We start from the raw sequence: 22,635 nt of genomic DNA, 5'->3' as shown, positions 1-22,635 counted from the left end.
ATTATTTCTGTCCCAGGAGAGATGCTGGAGGAGCCTGGGTTTAGCTCAGCAGCACCACAAGGGGCTTGTTTAGAGATGTAAAATGAAATGTAAGCATTAGTAGCAGCAGTGCTTGCAGATGGTGGGAGGCATGTTAGAATGATGATGTTTTCCTTTAAGCATGATGGAAGGAATGCTGCTACCCAGTCTTTGGAATACTTGGGAATGCCAGGATCACTACCATCCTGTCCCCAGCTTTGGCCTTGTGTGCATGGGCATGCACCCCTTGGTTCATTGCTTTTCCCCACTGAAAGGACACCAATAGGCACTGAGAGCATGGGACATTCTTTAAATGAGTGCAGAGAGAATGGACCCAGCAGAGAGGAAAGCAGAGAGAGCACCAGTGCCTGCAGCTTGGTTGCTACCATGCAGCCTGCAGAGAGGGCTTTGTTAAAAGAAATGTATTGGGCAGTGAGCCATACCAGTCTGCTGCATCTCAGACCAGTGTGGTCCCAGCTTAGCAGTGTGAGGGCTGGTGAGCTCACAGCCATTTGCCATTTTGCAGTCCAGTGTGGAAACTCATTTATCCAGTTGTCCAGAAACAACTGGCAAAAGAGAAGATTGTGTTAAGGGATGAAGCAAGGCCAGGAATCCCCTCATTGCTCAGCATCCCAGCCCACAGCTTGACCAGTGTAAGATGCTCTCTCCCCTTCTAATACAAATTGCAGTCACTTTTACAGTGAGTGTTATTTGGAAAACATTCTCTGACATTTCAGCCTCTCCATGTTGGTTGGTGCCAGCTTTCATCTGGCTTTTGTGTATTAGGGCTGCTGCTCTGCTTTTGGACCACAGTCCTGCTTATATGTGCCTCTCTGCAAGTGATATTTGACTTAACAGGGCAAAGGTCTCTAAGAAATTTTTTGTGCTTTGCAGCTGAATTATTATTTTTCTTTAGTCACTGCAAGGTGTTGGCCAATTTTCCAGAGCCTGGCAGCCATGCATGAGTGTGTGTATATTGCAAAGAATTTTTCCTTTTTCTAAGTGGTTATGTTAGATATCTGAATACTTGCCAAAGGAACAGAACTGGACTTCATCTGTGAAAACTCAGTATCAGAAAGAGGACTGAATCTTTAAGATTCTTTGAAGTGATCCTATTACCAAGATGGAAGTCTCTTTGTCCTTGTAACTGTCACTTCTAAAGGCTGCTATTGCTAAACATATTTCATCTCCTTTTCTCTGTGTTGGAGTGCCTGAAATGCAATGCCCTTGCTCAGGATGGTGTCTAAGTTACACAAGTATTTTCAGCAGCGTTTGGTCATTGTTCTGTTAAGTGCCAGCTGAGACATGGCTTAACTCAAGGAGTTGCCTGCAGATCTGTGCTTGTGGGGCACTGTAGTCTGAGAGCACTGAAGAGTTGAAACTCCTTTCATGTTGCCTTTCTCTTGTCACTGCAGGGTCTTCTCATTTACTTCTGTGTGGCTCTCACCTCCTTTAAGTCTGTGGAGGTCTGGTCTCATACTTGACTTAGGTCAGGTCAGTTCTCAGTAGTGTCCCTAATTAAAATTTATGTATAACCCATTACTCTTTGGAAAGGAATTAGAAGAACAGGACACTTATTGTTTGAGGGCAGAAGTGCTGGCCCCTTAGGGTAGGATCAAATCTTACCAAAGAAAATGGTGAGATCTGGATTAAATCCTTGGGCAGAAATATTGTATTCTTAATGCTCCAAACATTAAAGTTGCCTTATGAAATACAAAGTGCTGTTGTTTTCACCTAATGGATTGGAAATGGCTTTACTAAAGGCTGATCTTTGAGCATCCAATCTAATTTGTTGCTAGATGGCAAGAGGTGTGACATGCCTGTGATGTCTGTGGCATGCCATGGCCTGTGGCACAGAGATGCTCAAGCAAGTGAGTCTGCCCAGTGCTCTACTCTGTGAAGGAAGGTATGGAGCTAAATTATATGGGCACAGCACAACAAATACATAAATATTGGTTTTAGTGCTTAACTGGTTAGATATGTTGTAAATCTCTCTATATATCCCAGCTTAAGGTCAGGCATGCACATAGTCAACCCAGGTGCACCTTGCACACACGTGTTTGTGTGTGCCAAGAAGGTTTGAAAAAGAAGCCAACATCACCAGGTCTTCCTAGTTCCACGTGTCTGCCTTCACCTCTCTCCTCTTCCCTCATTTATGGCTGTTTTTGTCAAGAACATGGACCAAACTTTATCATCCATTTGTGAAAAGTCAAAGTGTCATTTTGGAGTCTTTGGTAACCACCTGTCGTAGCAGCACGAGCTGCATAATTAGAACTGACAATCCCTGTCTAGAGATTTCTTGGAAGCTGGAAAAATGAGAATGTTGTCAAAAAAATAGCAGTGCTTCCAGTCTGCAGTGCAGTGATGGAGATGAAAAATGAGTGATTCCAAGCAGGCAGAAAATATATCAGCCCAGTGCCTTTTCCTGACTAGTTTAAAAGGCCCAGAATCATCTCTAAGGATTCATATTTCTTTTAATTCCTTTAAAGAAAACATATTTTTAGATAGCTTCTCTATTTGTCTCTCTTTACTAGACCAACAGCAAGTTTAGAATCATAGAAGTGCTCAGACTGGAAAAGACCTCCAAGATAGAGTCCAGCCTCATCCTAACTGTATTACTGATGACCCAACACTAAACCATGTGCCCAAGCACCACATCCAGATGATTTTTAAACACATTAAGAGATGGAGACTCAACCACCTCCCCGGGGAGCTGTTCCAGCACTTAACAACCCTTTCTGTTGCTGTTTCACAAGAGTCAGGTCACAGTAAGGGGAGTAATTTCTTTTGCATCAGCTGTTGCAAAAGAATTTTTATATTTTATTAATATTTTAGGGTTTTAGTAATTTTCTGTAAAATTATAAAAAATCCTTTAAAAGATAATCTTATTTTTTTTAACAGAGAAAAAATAAATTGAGGCTGTGCTGAGTATGACTCAATTATGCTCCCAATTCTGAATCACAGACACATCTCAGAATAAGAGATGGACTTTTTGTAGGTGGACAGAGACTTTCAGTGGCCTCTACTGCTCACATTTCAGGGCAGAAACTGGTCATCTGGAGAAGCAGTGATTTCTCTTCAGGGGTTGTTTAAAAGATCTATTTGCAGCAACTGTCATCTCAGCTGACACTTTGGGAATTGAGGTAAAGACCTCCTGAGTTGGAAGCTTAATCTGAAATAGGGGAACTCAATCCCACAGTTTGCTTAACCATGGCATCTTGGTGCAGCAGGGCATGCAATACACACTGCTCAACACATTGTGAATGCTTCAGTCCCATCCCACCCACACCCTCAAAAGCAGAATATATTTAATAGTCACTTGAATTTGCTTGTGAATTAGAGCTCTCCTTTACACTTTTATGATATATCAAAAATGACCTGGTAGAGACAGCTGAGAAATGACTGGAAGTGTATCTTAAGGTAATGAAGAGAAAACCAGGAGTTCTTTAGCAAGCCAGGCTTGTTAACATAATTGTGATGTATGTGATGGCAGTGCCAAAAAAAACCCTCAGTGTAGGCAATGGGAAAAAGGATAACGTGTAAGTGTTGCAGAGATTCAGACAGTCCAATCCTTACATCTGCCTATGGGGTTATACTGCAAGAGTATCACCCCAAAAGATAAAAGGCACCATGGCTACTACAGCCACAAGAAACCATGGGGGTGGCAGCAGTGTGTGTGCTAACAGCAAAAGCAGAGATTTCCCATGGGTAGTAGAGTCAAGGGGACTTTGAGCTGCAAGACCCCAGGTCTGTCCTGGCTTTGAGTAATTGTGGTAGGAGAGCCCCTGGGTTTTTGGATTAATTTCTTGGCTTGGTCACAAATATTCTGTGAAGCCTTAGGCAGGTGATTTGATCTCTGTGTGATTCAGCTCTTTATCTCAAACAGTAAATAAAAGTTTGTTTTCCTGCCTTGATGAGAACTTTGTGAAGGGACGGGGTGTCAGATGTCTTGTCTCCTCTGTGACTGTGAAGTGTTTCTATAATATGCTAATGAAATATTTTGGGGAGGAACAGGTGTTTGGATCTGGCAATTACAAAGGGTAAATGATCTCTATGTTGCAGAAACCAAGCCTTACTGAGGAGGAAGGCCACAGCAGAGCAAAGTGTGGCATCCTTGGTGGCAGATGCCAGGGATGGTCCCTGGTCCACTTAGCCCAAACAGAGAGAGTTCTCAGACAGGTGTTTGATTGAGATTAACCAAGGACTTGAGCATGTATGAAAGAGAAGTTTTTCCAATTAAGAAGGACTTAGTAGTCAGTGTTCCAGTCCAGCTGTGCTACCAGCACATGTCCAGCTTCTGAGACAAGGACAAGCCTTGGTCTCTGTGGGAGTACCAGCCCACAGCTTGCTGCAGGAAGAAGAGACATTCTGGGAGGCTGCACTCTCCCTGGGTGGCACAGATGAGAAACCTTTTTCATGTAGGGAAATCTTTTCTTAAAAGGACTTTTTGCTTTTATAGAGAACAACCAGCATTTGGATAAAACATATTTTTGTGTTGATCTTTCAGCTATATGTTTGTTATTCTAGCAGGCAACTGAGAACAACACATGTACTTTCTGTTGGAAGCATGAGGGCATAAGGCACATACCTGATAAATTCATCCAAATATAGATTTGTTGTTTAATATAGTACAAAGCAGTGTGAAATCAATAAATACTGTGGTAGCCAATAGGAGTATTTTTGACCATTTCTAAATGTGAAAGAAATACAGATAAAAAAAATATACCTTCAGCTGAATTACAACTGCCCTGGGAGAACATGAGTTATTTGAAATATTTTTCCTCCCTATATATTTGGTCAGAACCACACTCCATGCAGTTCTGCTCACATTCTCCTCAGTTGGTCCCAAAGGCAAGGGGTCCCACACAGAGCTTGAGCAGCCCTTACAGGAGGAATATTCCAGGCTGTGTGCACCTCAGTTACCATCCTCTGCCCAATATTGCTTCACTGCATCTGACAAATCTTAAATACTGGCCATCCCCTTTATAGTCTGGGTTTGGTTTGGCATTTAGTCCATCCACTTTGTCACATTCCCCATCAGTTCTGTTACACCTGAAAGTCAGGTAGTTATTACCTGGAAAGACAAACAAGCAGTCTGTGCCATCTCCTTTCTTTTCCACGAGTGTAAAGCAAAGTTTTCTATTGCCATTACTCCTCCATAAGCTTTACTAGGAGGAAGAGAAAAACACCATTCTCAGTTTAGTAAGAAAAGGTTTGGGTTCCTGGATGTGTTTAGGATTCTTCTCCCACCTTAGTGGAACGACTGCAGTCAGTGAGACGGGGGGGGCACGTGGTTGTCATGTCTAAAGAGAAGCAGGGAGATGTAACTTAATTAACATAGGCAAGAAAGTGTTGTCACATTCATTACAAACAATTGTGGCTTCTAAAATCTAAAGCACAAAGGAGGTGGGTTGAGTCCAGTGGCAGTTGTCAGACAGTACTTGGCTGTCTAAAGCTCTCCTACGTGATGGTGCTGACATTTCCGTGTCCTGCTGATTTAGAGGAGCAGAGACAGAAGCTGTCTCAGTCTTCTGCTTCTCCTGTACTGGCAGGATCCCCACTTTCTGAGTCTGAAGAGCAGCAGGTGGGCAGGAAGTCACCACCTTCCTTATCCAGCTGGAAAGCAGGGATTGCAACCCAGCCAACAGCAAATGAGGGATGGCCATGGCAGCAAAAGGAGTGGGGAACAGCAGGAGTGAATGAAGCTCTTTGATTTCTCTGTGCATTGCCTGCTTGCCAGGGGCACAGCTTCACCCTACCCCACGTCCCTGGTGTGGCTGTGATTGACTGCTGCTTCCTGGAAAAAGTGAAGGACTGTCCTCTAACTACAGATAAATTTGAGGCATCAGAAAGATGTATTTGTGCAACCCCAGCACCCGAGCTCTTTTTTTTTTTTTTTTTTCTTATAGATTAAGCTTTGCAAAATTCCTGTAAAACAAAGGAGTAGTATCAAAGGGAGATTAAAGCCCAGATTCTTAAAGAGATTTATCCACCAAACTCCTCTTGAGTTCAGTGGGTGTTAACACTTCTATATCCTTGAGAGTATGGATCTCAATAAATTACACAGTCATCTAATAAGTGTATTATAGACTTGGGAACTAACCCCAGTCTCTCAGAAAGGTTGTTCTGTGCCTGTATGTTTGTTGCTGCAAATGAGGATAGCACCGTGCACCTCACTGAAGGTACTGTAGATTCCATGGCATTGGGTTTTAATTGAGCAGAGTTTCAGTGTGATGGTTTTGTTTTGATTTGTGGCTTTAGGTGATTGCTGCTTATTGGGGAAAATTTGGCACAATACATTCTGTCAGAATTTGTGGTTCTCTAACAACTTCATGAAATCATGCTGGTTTCCTTGGAATTTCATTTCTGACAGAAAAAGGATGCTAGCAGGTTCCCATTGTGTCAAAGAAACGTCTTGTTTTGACATTTCCAAAATGAAGTGTTTTGATTTTTCATTTTAAAATAACTCTTTCCTTCATGTTCCAGTATTTTTTACATAGTTTTAATAATTTGAAATTGAAATGAAACCGAATTTCATGACCCAAAATGAAACCAAATGTAGGTGTCTTGAAAGCCCACCTGAAATGAAGCTTCCAAGGGACTGGCAGTCCTGTGGGAAGGGGGTTGCTTAGCACTGGGAGCACATCATCCCCAGGTGGCTCCTGGCTGTCCTGGGCTGAGTGGGGACAAGGAAGAAGCTCTTCACATATTGCAGGTAGCCCTTAGGCAGGTGCTAAATCATGGGTGAGGAAGGTGTCTACAGGGGCTTCATAATGTTTCACTTGCTCTTTCCTCACTCTCTCCTTGAAAAACTTATTCTCTGCAAATACAATGCACAGAGATAAATTTGACTGTTCTTAGTAGTGAAAATGCAACACAAAAGCAACATGGAAGGGAAAAATCCACCAAGATCTTACATGCCAAAGCTTGATTTAAAAGACCAAAAGGTGATACCTTAGGACAGACTTTTGGTGATGGGATTTTTCAGTCAGGTACACCAATGCACCACAAGCATTGTGTCAGGTCCATAATGTTCATAAAATACTAAACTTGCAGCTAGAACTGGATGTTTGCCCAGAACTGTAAGTCCTTTTAAAATGTGCCATTGCATACTTCACTCAGGTATATTTTGCTGAGAATAGTACATTGAAGTTTGCCACAAAGCTATAGAACAAACGAAAAAAATTCTTAGATATTAATTGATATCAGAATTTTCTTAAACATTATGTTCTGTTATGTGCTTCAGGTGGATTAGTGCAGTAAAAAATATTTATTTCTTATTCTGCTGATACCTATTTCTTGCTGCAAGTCCTCTAGAGCAGTGCTTAGGTGTGCTTCCATGATGGCACAATGGAGATGCCTGGCAGGAAACAAGCTCTTAAACCACTCAGAAACTAAGCAAGATATTTGTCTCTGAGTAAAAAAGCAGATTCAGTGTGGACTGCAGCATTTTTTGTGTTGTGCTGCAATAGGAAAACCATTGCAGAGAAGTGCACATACTTTAAAAGTGTGGACCTTCAAAAGCACAGTTTTTTCTGAACCTGCAGAGTTTGGGTGACTTGATGTCTCATCTACAAAAGGCAGAATGTCTGCACAGGGTGGGGAAAAGCTATAAAGGAATGACAAGGGATGAAGCCTTGTGAACACAGCTCGTCATTTACCAACTTTGAAAGGGTATTTTCAGATTTTGGCAGATATTTCAGTACTCACAGTCAAATTTGGAAATACTTAAAATTAAGACGACCTTATGGAGTGTAAATCTCCCAAGTGGAAAAGGCTGTCAAGGTGATGCTAAATTTTAAACCTGTTTGGAATCTGAGCACTGGGGTTCAAGCCAAGCCTTTCTTCTTTCAGCAGTTGGGGAGCAGCCCAGTTTAGGACCTTAACCCTGCTGAATATACAGATCAGTGAGTAACTGAGGAAGAGCATGCTTAAACTTGATGTGATACCCATTTACCTTTACTGTTACTTTCTGGGAGCACAAATATCTTTCTGCAACACAAGAGGTGCTTGCTTTATTCCTCAAGAGCATCTGTTCAGTGATTGTTCCTAATTCCAGCAGCATCCAGGCTGGTTAACAGATCTGCTGCTTGCCATCAGTGATTTCTTACCCCCAGGGTCCTCACAGAATAACAGACTAGGAAAGGTCCCTTCTTGATACATAGAGTGGGCTCAGGGCTGATTTGCCCCCTGTGCTGCTGCTTCATTATAAACATTTCTCTCAGTTATCAGAGGAAAGAATCTCACTCCAACATCCATGGGTTAAGTGTGGGTGATTAGAGCTGACTCCACCTCCCCTGAGTCATTTCTAAGTGACTTATAGAGCTAATAATGGCCTCATCCTTTTGTACCTTGGTACACAGCTTGTGTTCTGGAGTCTTTTATAGCTCAAAATGAGCTACTTTTGCTTATTTATTTCCCTCCTCATTCATTTTTAATGGTTATAAGAGACTCTCCCATTCTTCTTCTGACAGCAAAGATTTAGGTAGGGCTCATTAACATAACTTACATTACTAAATATTGCCATTTATGCTGGTAGACCAAGGAAAATCTGTGCAGCTCTAAATCAGAAGAGAATCCATGAGCTTGGCAAGGTGGCAGGGCTTTGTTTGAAGTGTATTATTATAAATGGAGAGTTCTTGTCTGGGGGAAGGATCACTTACAGGAGGATGGATCAGCACCAGTGTCTCAGAATGTTTCCAAAATACAGATTTTATGTGGAAATATCAGAGACATGTTTTCCTAACTGGCTACCCTTGAAATGTCTAAACCAGAACTGCTCTAGGTACATCTTATTTTCAAAGATGTATTAGCTGTGACTTTGTAAGAGTTACAACAGAATTACTGTAGCAGTAAAGCAGTTTCCTGAGAGGGTTTCACTGTTATTCCATGGGATTTTAATAATTATAATGAGGTTGGAAAAGACTATAAAAGCAGCTTCTGAGAGATAACTGTGAAATGCTGGGTACCACTTCTGGGAGTTATGATGTACATTTGCCTTTTCCTTCCTCCCATTAGATCTTTGGATTCTATTCAGCCCAAATCTAGCGTGGAGTTTATAGGGCCAAAGAAATAGTGACACAAGATCATATCTATTATGTCTTTATAGACAGCTGCAGCAGAAGTGTAGGGAATTAAAGAGAAGAGCATTAAAATCCTTTTAGGAAAAGGTGGGAATAATTTTCTCTGGAGAGCAAGACACAGGAAGTCAGTGTGATAGGGATCACGTGTGATTTGTAGGGCCCTTATTGCTTCTTGCTATGTTTTCCCCAGGTTATCTAAAGTCCTTATGTATGAGGCTTCAAAGGGCTTGAAAACTACGAAATAAAATAAGAGAAATTAATGAAAACTAATTTCCTTTGTTTGTGATCACACCTGAGGAGCAGATAGAATATAGAGTGTTTTGGAGGAGAGTGCTAACTTCTTTTCAAATAACACAAACAGGCTTTTCAAGTAAACAAAAAAAGAAATGCCTTGAAGCAGAAACAGCTCTCTCCTTTTCTGGTCAATATTTGTTTGGCAAGGAAGCAGTCCTTTGTGACACAGGATAATCATAGAATCATAGAATCATAGAATCATAGAATTGGCTGGGTTGGAAGGGACCTCAGAGATCACTGAGTCCAACCCTTGAACCACCGTTGCGGTTGCTAGACCATGGCACTGAGTGCCACATCCAGTCTTTTTTTAAATATCTCCAGGGACGGAGAATCCACCACTTCCCTGGGCAGCCCATTCCAATGACGGATCACTCTTTCCGTAAAGAAATTCTTTCTAATATCTAACCTAAACTTCCCCTGGCACAACTTAAGTCCATGCCCTCTTGTCTTGTTGAAAGTTGTTTGGTAAAAGAGCCCAACCCCCACCTGGCTACAGCCTCCTTTCAGGTAGTTGTAGAGAGCGATGAGGTCTCCCCTGAGCCGCCTCTTCTTTAGGCTGAACAACCCCAGTTCTCTCAGCCTCTCCTCGTAGGGTCTATGCTCGAGTCCCTTCACCAGCCTGGTTGCCCTCCTTTGGACCTGCTCCAGAACCTCGATATCCTTCCTGAACTGGGGGGCCCAGAACTGGACACAGTACTCAAGGTGTGGCCTCACGAGGGCTGAGTACAGGGGCAGAAGTGACACAACAGCATCACTTGTACAGCTGCAGGGCTATCAGATGAATTTTGGGCACGGTTTTGGGATACCCAAAGTCCAGAGCTGCACAGGGGCTGAGGAATGCATATTCACAGGGAGGATTCTGTGGTAAGGACCAGCAGTGACTCTATTCCCATTTCTGACAACAGGACTGGGGGACTGAGTTAAATACAACCCTAAGCATATTTGAAATATTCCACTCTGCATATTTCATAGCACTGATGATAGAACTTGACATCCAGCTTGCCAGAAGCCACGTGTTTGGTATGTACACGGTGCACTTAGAAATCTAATTCCTAATTCTGTGCTGTGCTGGCAATAAGGGACCTCTGACCTGTTCTGCCCTGGCACACAGAGATGTGTGTGTGTGATTCAGAGCAAGCTGCCTTAGCTCGCTGATGTAAGGAAAAGTGGTGGAGCTGCAGGAGCCAAATGAAGCCCAAAGCACTTTCATAAGCTACCAAGTTCATGCCCAAAAAAGCCATTCAAACCCCAGTTCACTCGAGAGATGAAAGTCCCTGTATTGAGAGTATTTCTGGAGCATCTTGTGAGCACTAAGTACAGCCTCCCTTAATTAATGGAAGGCAGCTCAGCGTAGTTGTGTGAAAAGCTCCTGTGACACAAAGCCCAGAAAGGCTTTAGCAAGGGAGCACAGCACCAGAAGGGTTTAATGGCATTATAATGTCCTTGAATTACAGTGGCCACAATGCAGAGAGATGTATTCCAGCAGTACATTAGCAGTAAAAGGAAATCTACTCTCTCTCTCTTGAGTCCTTGTCACCTTTGCTGAAAAATGGAGTTGCTATCCCCGAGATATCAAAAGTCAAGGGCAGGAGGAAAGGGAATGAAGATACGGGTTGGAGTCTTGGATTTTGGGAAGAGAGATCATTGTTTTCCCCCATGAATTGCTCGCCCTGCTTCAGCACCTTTGTAATTCCTATTACATTTCATAATGTGTTAATAGTTTTCTGAAATGTGTCTGGTTTGGGACAAAGCTTTTGCAGCCTCATGATTCCCTTAATAACAAACTGTTGGGAAGCTGTGAGTTCATTTAGCACAGACCCTCTCTTTCTTTTGCACACTCTCACACACCCATCCGAGGGGATGGGAGATTGTTCCTTTCATGCATTTAATAAACTTGAACCACTGCCATTTCTGTTGTGTGTTGAGGCGTGTAAAGCAAGGGCTGTACTACAGGCAGGAGGGTGGTAGTTAAAGGCTGTTTATATGAATTAATGCTAAAGAAAAGGAGATGCTTGACAGACTGAGGAATTGAAATCCATTACAAATTGAAAGGGAGATGTGTGGGCTCAGAGAAGGCAGCAGCAGAAGCCTCTCTGTGCAGCCCCCATCACCATTAGCACAGAGAAGATGCTCAAGGGGGGCACTGGTTGCTCCCTCCTCTTGTGTCAGCTGTGGGAGCTGTCTGGAGGCTGCCAGCTCCTGAGCTGTGTTTGTCAGGTCTTTGCTCATGTGCCTGTTTGTCCTGCAGAGGCTCAGCTGAGTCCCATCAAACTCATTTGACAAAATTTTCACTCATTTCCAACAAACAGTTTAGAAAACACAGTCTCAAAAGAGACAACGAAGCTCAATTTTTCTTCTTTCTCCACATCTTTTTGGTTGTGCTGGAAGATGAATGGTTCCATGTGTCTGCACTAAGATGGGGATGGCTAATCTGCCTTTCTATTGATGACCCATTTCTGAATGTCCTGGCCTGATTTATGAAAATGTACTGTACTTTGCACCATGTTTTGATGTTGCTCTGTTAGGACGGCATGCAAGCTGCACCAGAACAGTGATGCTTATTCATTCAAACAGTGAAGGGCTGGCTGGGAACTGAATGAGCTCATAGTTGTTGCTGTCTTCACTTACAGAAGGGAAAACAGGAGAAAATGGGTGTCCCAAACATAGCAATTCTTTTCCTGATCATCAGTTTGTATTATATATCATAATCTTGAAAGGTCATGCTATTTATTTAATTGTTCACATAGTAGATTTTTAGGTATATATTCTTATTTCAATTCTTCTTTCTGTAATAACCCCTGATAAAGTTGGAACTGAGGTTTCTTTGCCTGCCAAATTTTCTTTCTCTTGCTTGAGCATTAATGAATTTAAAACCTGAGAGTATGGTTCCCATACCTCACTAGCTAATTCAGCTCTTACTTCTACTGGCTGGGAGAGTCTGAGCTGTGTTCCAGTCCCAGTGTGCTGAACTGCTCTTCATACACATGTGGACCAATAAAACAGCAAAATTCCACCTGTGCCATCTAGGTGAGTTTTGAAAGCCACTTCTTTACTTGGTGGAAGGAGGTTTGGCAGGTCCTCTGCTAGAAGCCCTGTTGCAAGTGCAGAGCACAAGATGTGCAAGGGAGGCAGGAGGGGTCTGGTGGGGAGCAGAGCTCCAGAGGGTCAGGGGTCTGCTCAGCACAGGACACTGCAGTGGTTTGGAAACATCCCTCAACTATGATTGAGGCACAGGAGTTTACCTGGTACCTTAAATCACTAGGAAATGGTTTCAGTCCTAGGTTGATCACTCATGGGGACATTTAATTGCCTAATGTGTTAATTAGCTTAAGCTCACAAATATGAGGTGTTGCTGGCTGGAAGCAGAGGTGGTGAGAAAGTCACACTGAAAGCTCTTACTGGCCCCATGCCCTAGTAAAGAAAATCTTTGTCTTCTGACTGTTCACTCGTAGGTGTTGTCCAGCCTGTAGAGCACAAAGGCAAGTGAAGGACCTCCAGGCAATCAACTCCTAAGCTGGATGCTTTCCTTGGGGCAACCTTGTCTTCAGTTCTGATCTGTTGCCTCACAACTCTGCCCAATTTTTCTTCTCACTGGCGTCCGAGGAAAGGTAGAAAGCAGCAGACAGAGCTTATTAGCACGCAGGAGAGTTGTCTGGTTTGAGAACATCACATAAAACCCAGAAAGGCATATAGCCAATTCCCACTTACAGAAGCAAGGTACCCCACAAAGTGGGAGAAGGAGCACGTGTACCAGGCACTGCCTGAAGGTCTTCTGCTTCCAGCCTGTTGGACAGGGTATTAGACATTGCAGTTAGGACATATGATGGAATTCTTGCCCTGAAAACATTACTTAAATTAGTGTGTCTTCTGCAAGGATGGGAGAAAAGCATCTGCTCTCTTGCTGCTGCCCAGCCATGCTGCTCCCACAAGGGGAATGTGCTTATGCTTCCAGCCTTCCCTATAGCCATTTCTCCAGGCTACCATGAAGCTTCTCCTGAAATTTTGTAATCTCATCTTCCTCAAGTCAGGACAGTTTGGATCAGAATTATAAAGAAGGGGGTGTCACATTAATGCCACAGGCCCCAGTTGGAGCCAGGACTTGTCTGTGCTCAGCTGCCTGCTGGGAGGTCCTTCCCTTGCCTTGCATGGTCCCAGGCTTTGTGGTATTATGACAGCATCTGGGTTTTCTTGTTTTGCAGCACAAGGAGATTGGATCCTGACAGGAGCCATTAAGAGCTAATATAAAACATACTAGCTAGAGAGTATCCTGAAAAATATAATTCTGCTTGCAAATAAACTCCTTACTTTCCTACTGAACCAGTGACAACTGTAAGATATTTACCTTAAAACAGACACTGCTTGGAACAGAGGCATTGCAGGGGTCATGATAACCTTTTTTGAAACATTACCTTGGCTCAGACAAGCAAGAAGGGAAATGGATTTTCTATGGATCTGTCTGTAAGGGGGTTGTTGTTTAAAGATAATAATATTAGGAATGCAAATAATCCTATAAAAGCTGATGATATTTAAATACGATTTAAATTCATTTAGCATTTAAACAGAAAAGTAGAAAATGGTATTAAATTCAGATGAGAATGAGACAGCGTTCTAGAGTCAAATATTAAATATATCTGCAGAAAGGAATAGAGAGTCTGACTGGTAATGGATTGTGAAAAGAGTTCAGGATTTTAATAGATCATTCCTTCAGATCATCAGTGTGGTAAAGTGGTAGTTAATAAATTATCTGATGTATATATTTACTCATATATTTTAACTAGCTGTAATGAACATATCCTGTCAGATCATCTAGATCCTTGCAGTAGTTGCTAAATCACTTGAGAGAGATTTAGTAACTTTCAGCAATATTGATGTCCAGAGCTACAGGTAATAAAGTGACATCAGGAGCAATTGAAGCAGAATATTGTATGAGACCTTCGTTGGGTTTGCAGCAAAGATGGAGGTGTTCCCAGTGAACACTTAGTGGGCAGCGGTGAGCTCTTCGCTGTGATCCCTTTTTGGTGGACGTGACCACACCATGCCCTGGCCATGGGACTCCCAAAGAACTCTTTGTCCCAATTTAAGGTTGACAAGAGAAATTTGTCCCCTGCTTAGTTCTGTATAGAGGCAGTGACCTGTTCCTCCCCCAGATATGTGGTGTTCCTTGGGCTGCACATAGAGGAGGAGGATGGTAGAGTTGGACTGAGCCTTGAGTACTGGGAAGAATCCTGTTTCAGGGCCATTGCACTAGAATTATCCTTGTGTTGGAGTGGGGAATTAGAGACAGAAAGAAGTTGTTTTTTTATCTTATATTATACTGGAAATGTTTGTAGCAGAAAAAGCTCACCTTTTAAAATGATGTCAAATTACACTAGCTATTAGGGACACACCAGGCAGCTTTCTTGTAATTCCTAGTTGTCTTCTGATCCTGGAGCTAGCTTAAACCTATATCCTTTCTCTTCCTTCCACTTGTTTTTCCAGCATGTGGTGTAGTTTATAATTTGTGTAGAAACTCATTAGTTTGTCTTTTCTTTCTCTTTATTTTTTCCCCCCAGGTTTCTGACAGATGTGACTATGTCTTTGTCAATGGGAAGGAAATGAAAGGCAAAGTGAACGTCATAGTTAATTTTACTTACCAGCATCTGAGTGCCCCTTTAGAAATGACAGTCTGGGTTCCTCGCCTCCCATTGCAGATAGAGGTCTCTGACACAGAACTTAATCAAATCAAGGGGTGGAGAGTCCCCATCATCTCTAATAAGAGGTAAGTTTCATTAGAGAATGTTTATTCTGGGCTGTGCACTTGCCCTGTCAGGGCCAGTGGATCTGAACATGTTCATTTGAACTTAGTGCAATTCTGGTGTAAATTTGAAGGTCACCGGATGTTTATTCAGACACTCCTGCACTGGACTTGAGATGGAAAAGGAAACTGCAGGTGGCATGATGCTACATTGGAAATCAATTTCCTTTGATAACTCTAGTGATTGAGATGGAAAGAGCCAATTGGTCAAGTTAGGCAGGATCAGCCATGAGGCAGCAGGAAGACATCAACAAGGACCAGCTCTGGCATGGCTGCTTGGGCTCCAGCCTGGTTTACAGGTCCTGCCAATTGATCTGTTCGTCTTTCACATTCACAGAAATTTAGTGTAGGGTCTGGTGGCACTGAATAGTGTCCCAGAGCCACAACACTGACACTCCAGGGCTTTAAAGACACTGCCCATGCCCTCAAGTCAGTGGCAAGTTGTGCCAGGGGAGGTTTAGGTTGAATATTAGAAAGAATTTCTTTATGGAGAGGGTGATCAGACATTGGAATGGGCTGCCCAGGGAAGTAGTGGATTCTCCATCCCTGGAGATATTTCAAAAGAGACTGGATGTGGCACTCAGTGCCATGGGCTGGGAACTGCAGCGGGAGTGGATCAAGGGTTGGACTTGATGATCTCTGAGGTCCCTTCCAACCCAGCCAATTCTATGATTCTATGACAGGACAGAGAATGGATGTGGGCAGATCTAGCCTGGTTTTTGGGGGTAAAGCCCCTTATGTCAGCAATAGTTCTCTTGTTGTGAGCTCTCCCAGCACCAGTTTAAATAACTTTTTATTCTTGGTGTCCTACCAGACCAGCCAGGGACAGTGATGATGAGGAAGAGGATGAGCGGAAGGGAAGAGGCTGCACTCTTCAGTACCAACACGCGATGGTGCGAGTCCTCACCCAGTTTGTAGCTGAGGCCTCAGACCCTGGCAGCCAGCTGAGCTATTTACTGGGTTCTGACTGGCAGATTGACATCACTGACCTGGTGAGTGACTTCATGCAGGTGGAGGAGCCAAGAATTGCTAAGCTGCAGGACGGGCAGATTCTGATTGGGCAGGAGCTTGGAATGACGACAATTCAGGTAGGGACAATTAATTAATTCTTCCTTTTCTCCCCATTACCCCACCACCTTGGGAACTCAACTACTCATCACATGTACAGAGGGTTCTTGCACAGAAATTAAAGCTATAAATTTTTGAATGGAGAAGAATTGCAGCAAGGACTGGAGGGTACAGAAGAGATGATTATCCCTTCTTATCTTGTGACCTGAATTATGTAGATGGCAATTTTAGCAAATCTGGGAGGCTGTTTCTGATTATTTTTGTCTGAGGCTGGTATTGGACCTAGAGCTACTGTATGGGCTAGCACAAGGCATGCAGCTGGTGAAACAGCTCAATCTTTTCAAACCCCAGACTGAAAGAGCAAAGGGTTAAAGTAAAAATTAACTAGTGTTGGTTGAGGAATTGAGACCTCAGTATCAATCCTGTGGTATCTAATCCCTGCACGTTTTTCAGACTCAAGGAACATTTTACAAAATATAAACACTAGGGTACATCTCAGAATATGCACAAAGCAATAATAATTAGTGCTTCTAGAATGATGCTACAAGGCTGGCTAATTAGTAACAACTAAGCTATATTCTCCAAGGGTGCAGTTTTGTCCAAAATGGCCCAGAAAATGACCTATAAATAGTACTACATTACTAATAGTATTAGGGTCCCCACTCTGATGTTGCTCTCCTAAACCCAGGCATCATGTCACTGGCAGCTTTTCACATATATGCTTCTTGCCATGCAGAGAAATACTGATCTAGAAAATGGGGTCCCAGAAGAAGAGAGAGGGAGGGAGAAAAAATAAAATCTTATCAAGTCAAAAACATGTTAACAAGCACAGGAACAGGGAAAAAAATACCTCTCCAACATGTTCATCATCCCAAACTGTCAAACCATTACCCAACAACCACACCTGTCAATAACAGCAGTTGTCAGGGCTGGAGATATGTGATTTGAGATTTTTTTTACTTTCTGCAAAATCTCTAAAGATTTTCTGAATGACTTTTTAAAGCTCTGGGACTTATAATGTCCTACAAATACACATAAAACTGTGGAAAGAAAAATCCAAGAGACAAAAAGCTGTCAGCAAGTTATATTTAAAGAATGCCTCTTTTAAACTGCTTAAAAAATGTTCTGTACCCTATATGGATCATTAAATTCAGCTTCCTTGCTAATGAGCATCTTTGGATGCCATGTATCAGTGCACTGACCTCTCTGCACTTAACCAAAACAAGTTTTCTCTGTCAATTTTGTACAAAGACCATGAGTGTTTATTGTAGCAATACATTAACCTTTTGCTCTATGGGGTAGAAAGAAATATAATTTTTTTCTATGGATTTTATATGCATCTAAATATTGCATTATATTTATGCTACCTAGAACATGACAATCAAATAATTGCATTTCACATAAAGATTGCATTTACAAATAGTTAATAAATCTGAAACAGGAGTGATTAGCATATTGCAGAGGTGAATAGCATAGCTGATTAGAATTAAGTTGGTAAAAGATGTTATTGAAAGAGAGTTATAAAATGTGACTAGCCATTTTTTAATCATATTTTAATAGTGTCTGTCTGCTAAGAATAATTCTGTCCATTAACATAAATCTCACTTATCTGTATTACAGCAGTTTCATGTAGCTACTTTGCTTGGTGCTGTGTGGAAAATGGCTCTCATTAACTTTAATTTTTCTTTGTAGATATTGTCCCCCCTTTCAGATGCTATCTTGGCTGAGAAGACAGTGACAGTTCTGGATGAGAAGGTGACAATAACTGACCTGGGAGTGCAGCTGGTCACTGGGTTGTCACTCTCTCTGCAGCTCAGTCCAGGAAGCAATAAGGCCATCTTTGCTACAGCAATAGCACAAGAGCTGCTCCAGTCTCCAAAGCAGGTACTATTGACCACATGTAGTGTGTTGTGGAAGGACACTGCTCTGATTCACTGTACTCAACATTACAAGGTGATGAAATCAAGCAGACTTTTATTATATAATATTAGGACATTTCTGAGGGCCACCAGGTTCCCTAACAGAAAAACAAAGATCTCATAAAAATGTCACAATGCCTAAACGACTCATTAGCAGAGGCATACTGCATCTGTCCTGGCTTCATCCCAGAAATAATATGGCAACTTAATAAGAAGCTGTAATTAAGTAATCCTTTTGCACACACATGTACACACTCCCCCTCCTTTCTGTCCCAACCAGCACCTACTAGATTGCAGGAGATATTGCCAACTAGATTGCCAAGTTCAGCCTCCCATCAAAGGCAAACAAATCAATCCTTTAAGTCTATCTTTAAATGAGAAAATACTTTGCATAGTGCCAAACTCCTCTTCCTTTAGTTATTTACTGTGAGCATTTTAAGGCATTGGGGAGCATGCCTTCCATTCTGATTCATTACTGGAATATGAATCAGCACCATTGACTCATTTCCTGATTGATGATTTCATAAACTAACTTTTCTTTCCTGTTATGCTCAGTTCCTGTCTTACTGATCACTATCACATCATCATCCCTTTCTTTTCACTCAGATCTTCACAGGTTCCCCTGACATGATTAATCTAACCAGATGTCTGAGGAAAACAGGGAAGTTTCCACTGCACTGCAGAGAAGCTTTGTTCCTGCTTTTGCTGTGGGGTTACTCCTGGAGCAATATGAGATTTTCTCTGTTCTGCCTTCTAGTGCTAGGAGAGATTCAGGCACACTTCACACTGCACAAACTCTCATAGGTCTGAAATTCTTCTGCTGAGTCATTCAAATGCTGCCACTGTCTGTGCAAAGGCTTTTGGACTTTGTCATCACTTCCTGTTTGACATTTGTTCTTGTGCTCTGTCCATATTTGCAATTTAAATGGTTTTTCAATCCAAATCCATCAGTTTGGTACTCACATCAATGGGCTTTTAATGCTTAAACATGTTCTGAGCTTTATGGGTAAATGGCCATGGCATGAATGTTTGAAAGCTGCCCAACTGCTGTGAACCTTCAAATCATCATAGAGTTTTGTCCTTGGGATGCAGGATGAGAAATAATACAGAACCTCTGTCTTTATATGGTGATAAAAATCAGGCTCCCATAGCATTGCAAGAATTAAAAAAACAATGCCAAGCAGTTAGAAATAAGGCCAGTGAGCTAATCCATTGCTGACATGGGGAGTTAAACAAACTGCCTTGAAATCAGCCCAAAAACAGGGGTTGATGGCATTTAGTCCCAGTATGCTGCCAAGCTCTGACATTTCAGTTCCCAGGAATGGAGTCCAGATGAGTTCCTCTCTGGGTGCAGGGCTACAGTCAGACCAATATTGGATGAACATTAAACTGGCAAGGAAGGTGTGTACCCCCCCCACCCTTCAAGGGCTGACTCAAAGGCATCTGATTCCTCCCATTGCTTCGTGTATGGTTTTCAGAACACAATCCCTATAAGCAAAGCAAGGCAAAATTATTAAGTGATTATGCAGGTTTAAGCAACACAGTGGGAGGATGAGAGTTGATGACATATATTCTATGCAGCCTTCAAGAAATATCCCAAGATTAATAAACACAAAGCTGGGATTTATGACAGTGTCAGCAAAGTCTTAGGGCTCAGTCCTGAAATAGAGATGGAAGCAAATCTCCCATTGAAGCAGGAGCTTTGTGGCTGTAAGGATTGCAGAATCAGGCCAGTAGATTATGCATGATACAATCCCAAAAGACTGGAGGCTTATTCTCTGTTATCTCAACAGGTGAAAAACTATATGCTAGAAACAATTTAAAAGATAATGATAAATATTCTCTGTATATATATATGTTGAGCTGGGATGTAAGTACAGTCTGTCTGAAAAAATGCATATTTAAAGAAACAAGCCTTTTATATTCATGCTTTCAGCAAGCACATTAATTATCTGTTAGCAGGGTGTTTGTCTGTCAGAATCTCCCTCAGAGCAACTCTTACCAGACAAGATCTCATGTCATTTTAGACACCTAAGAAACCTTATCATCAAGGCAGAAGTCATTCTGGTGTGGATTCTCCGGTGTCTAACAACATGTAAATATCCCAGTAAAACCAGAGCAAGTCAGACCCTCAGAAACCAGAATTCAGATTCAGACTCCAGGAGAGCAATCTTAATTTCATCTGTAAAAGATTTATGTGAGAATACCAAGATGCTTTCAGGTAGCAAGAAATTTTTGGTAGCTATTTGAGAGGCCTTGATTTTCAGAAATGGATGAGCATATCTTCTGAGATTTAAGGATATGTTAAAATGTTCAAAGTAAAAACCAAAAGTCAAGATTCCCAGGAACCTGCAGGATGAGACACTGCAAGTACAGAGTCAGTACTCCAGGCTGACCCATTTACATTCAACGAGCGCCTCTGTGCACTCTGAAGTATACAATCTATGTTGATGTGGCATGAGATTAAACTTCATTATTGTCTTGCTTTTAATTGCTAACAAGCATGAAAATTACCCTGGTCATTTCCTAAATAAACAACTGACCAGTTTCCTCTGCTTGGCTAGAACGCTTCATTTGAGAGGGAGAAATCAAGGACTGAATTTATGGATCCATGCATGGACCTACTTACTGTATTATTTTTTAACATATGCTGTGTATAACAAAAGGAGACTTTGTATTTTAAGCAGTTTAGAAATAATATAATTTTTTTATCATTTAAATATACAACAGTAAATGATCTCAGTCACTGGTAATGCTTTCTGACATGCAATTTATTATGGTGCTGAAGTAGATTCTGCAGGGCCCAGGAGATACAGCTCCTATAAACACCTTTGGGGAAACAAATCTCATTATCAGTGAATGTTTTATACTAGTATTTCTCTTCACATCTTGGCAAGATATTAATTTTATTGCTCTGCCTTTTTATTTCTTTTCTGGTTATAAATGATATATGGATTTTTTGAGGAGGAGGAAATAGACCAGGACAGAACATATTTCCCTCAATGTTTATTCTGAGTGTGCATATATTTATTTTTTTTTTTTTGTATATTATAGGAAGCAGCCATCAGCTGCTGGATCCAGTTCAGTGATGGCTCTGTCATGCCTCTGGATATTTATGACTCCAAAGACTTCTCCTTGTCAGCTACATCTCTGGATGAGAAAGTGGTCTCCATTCACCATGACCCCAAATTCAAGTGGCCTGTGATTGCTGCTGAAACAGAAGGCCAGGGGACACTGGTGAAGGTAGAGATGGTGATCAGTGAATCATGCCAGAAATCCAAAAGAAAGAGCATCCTAGCTGTTGGAAGTGGTAGCATTAGAGTCAAGTTTGGGCAGAGTGATGCCAACCCTAACATCAGTGACAGTAAACACAGGGGTGCTGGTGTCCACTTAGAAAATCGTGCTGGTGACCGTCGTCAGAAAACCACTTTGCAGGAAAGAGCTGGGCTGGATGGCCACTATTACAGCTCCTCAATGGGCCAAGAGCAAGGCAAAGGCACCACCACCCAAAGGTCTGTTTTAAGTAAAAAAGAAGACAGAGAAAGCCTCCTGGATGATGACAGTCATCTGCAGAACATCCCGATAGACTTCACAAGCTTCCCTGCACAGGTGGATCTACCAAGAAGCAATGGAGATTTGGAAGAGGATGACCTAGTCCAGACCAGTCGAGGGCTCAGTGATCTGGAGATAGGGATGTATGCTCTTCTGGGAGTCTTTTGTCTGGCAATTCTGGTCTTCCTCATCAATTGTGTCACTTTTGCTTTGAAGTACAGAAACAAACAAGTTCCCTTTGAAGAGCAAGAAGGCATGAGCCACTCTCATGACTGGGTTGGGCTGAGCAACAGGACAGAACTTCTAGAGAATCACATAAATTTCTCATCCCAACCAGATGAACGTATCACAGCCATTGACAGAGGTGTAGACTATGAGGAGAGCAAATATCTCCTAAACACAAATGCCACCAAAACTATTAATGGACAATCTTTCAGGTCTACTGAATCAACATTCACTGAAGCAAAAGACCAGAAAAGTGAACCAACTGCTTCTCCTACCTCTAAGAGGAAACGGGTTAAATTCACCACCTTTACCACCATCTCCTCGGACGATGGGTGTCCAACTGTCAACTCAGTCTTGATGAGTAGTGAGGATGACATCAAATGGGTCTGCCAGGATATGGACCTGGGGGAGTGCAAAGAACTTAAAAACTATATGGAGAGATTACATGAAAATGTGTAGTGAGACAGAAAAGACTTTTTTTGGTTTGGTTTGTTCATTTGTTTTTCACTCACCTTCTGCCTTTAATTTTGGGTAGTGGGGAAAAACATTGCGCTGAAACTAAGAATCATCTGATGGGTAATAAGCCAATGGAGCCCCAAGAAGCCACCCAAAAGCAGCTGGGAGAGCAGAGATCCTGGACAGCTCTTAAAATTCAAGTCTTCTCTGTGCTCAGAGATGGAAG

The 22,635-nt window shown here is 42.1% G+C and overlaps 1 protein-coding gene across 1 annotated transcript in view; it reads left to right on the top strand.

The window, feature by feature from the left end:
- TMEM132D (transmembrane protein 132D) overlaps positions 1-22,412 on the top strand; it is a 209,095-nt gene extending 186,683 nt beyond the window's left edge. The window contains exons 6-9 of the mRNA XM_030460543.1: positions 14,948-15,153; positions 16,004-16,277; positions 17,950-18,141; positions 21,231-22,412. Of these exons, the coding sequence (XP_030316403.1) occupies positions 14,948-15,153; positions 16,004-16,277; positions 17,950-18,141; positions 21,231-22,412 (1,854 nt within the window). The remainder of the gene's footprint in view (positions 1-14,947; positions 15,154-16,003; positions 16,278-17,949; positions 18,142-21,230) is intronic.
- The last annotated feature ends 223 nt before the right edge of the window (positions 22,413-22,635 follow it).

This window comes from Calypte anna, chromosome 15 (assembly GCF_003957555.1).
Source record: "Calypte anna isolate BGI_N300 chromosome 15, bCalAnn1_v1.p, whole genome shotgun sequence".
In the NCBI taxonomy this organism is placed as follows: domain Eukaryota; kingdom Metazoa; phylum Chordata; class Aves; order Apodiformes; family Trochilidae; genus Calypte; species Calypte anna.
Note: the sequence above shows the minus strand (reverse complement) of the source record. Positions and strands in the feature narration are given on the sequence as shown.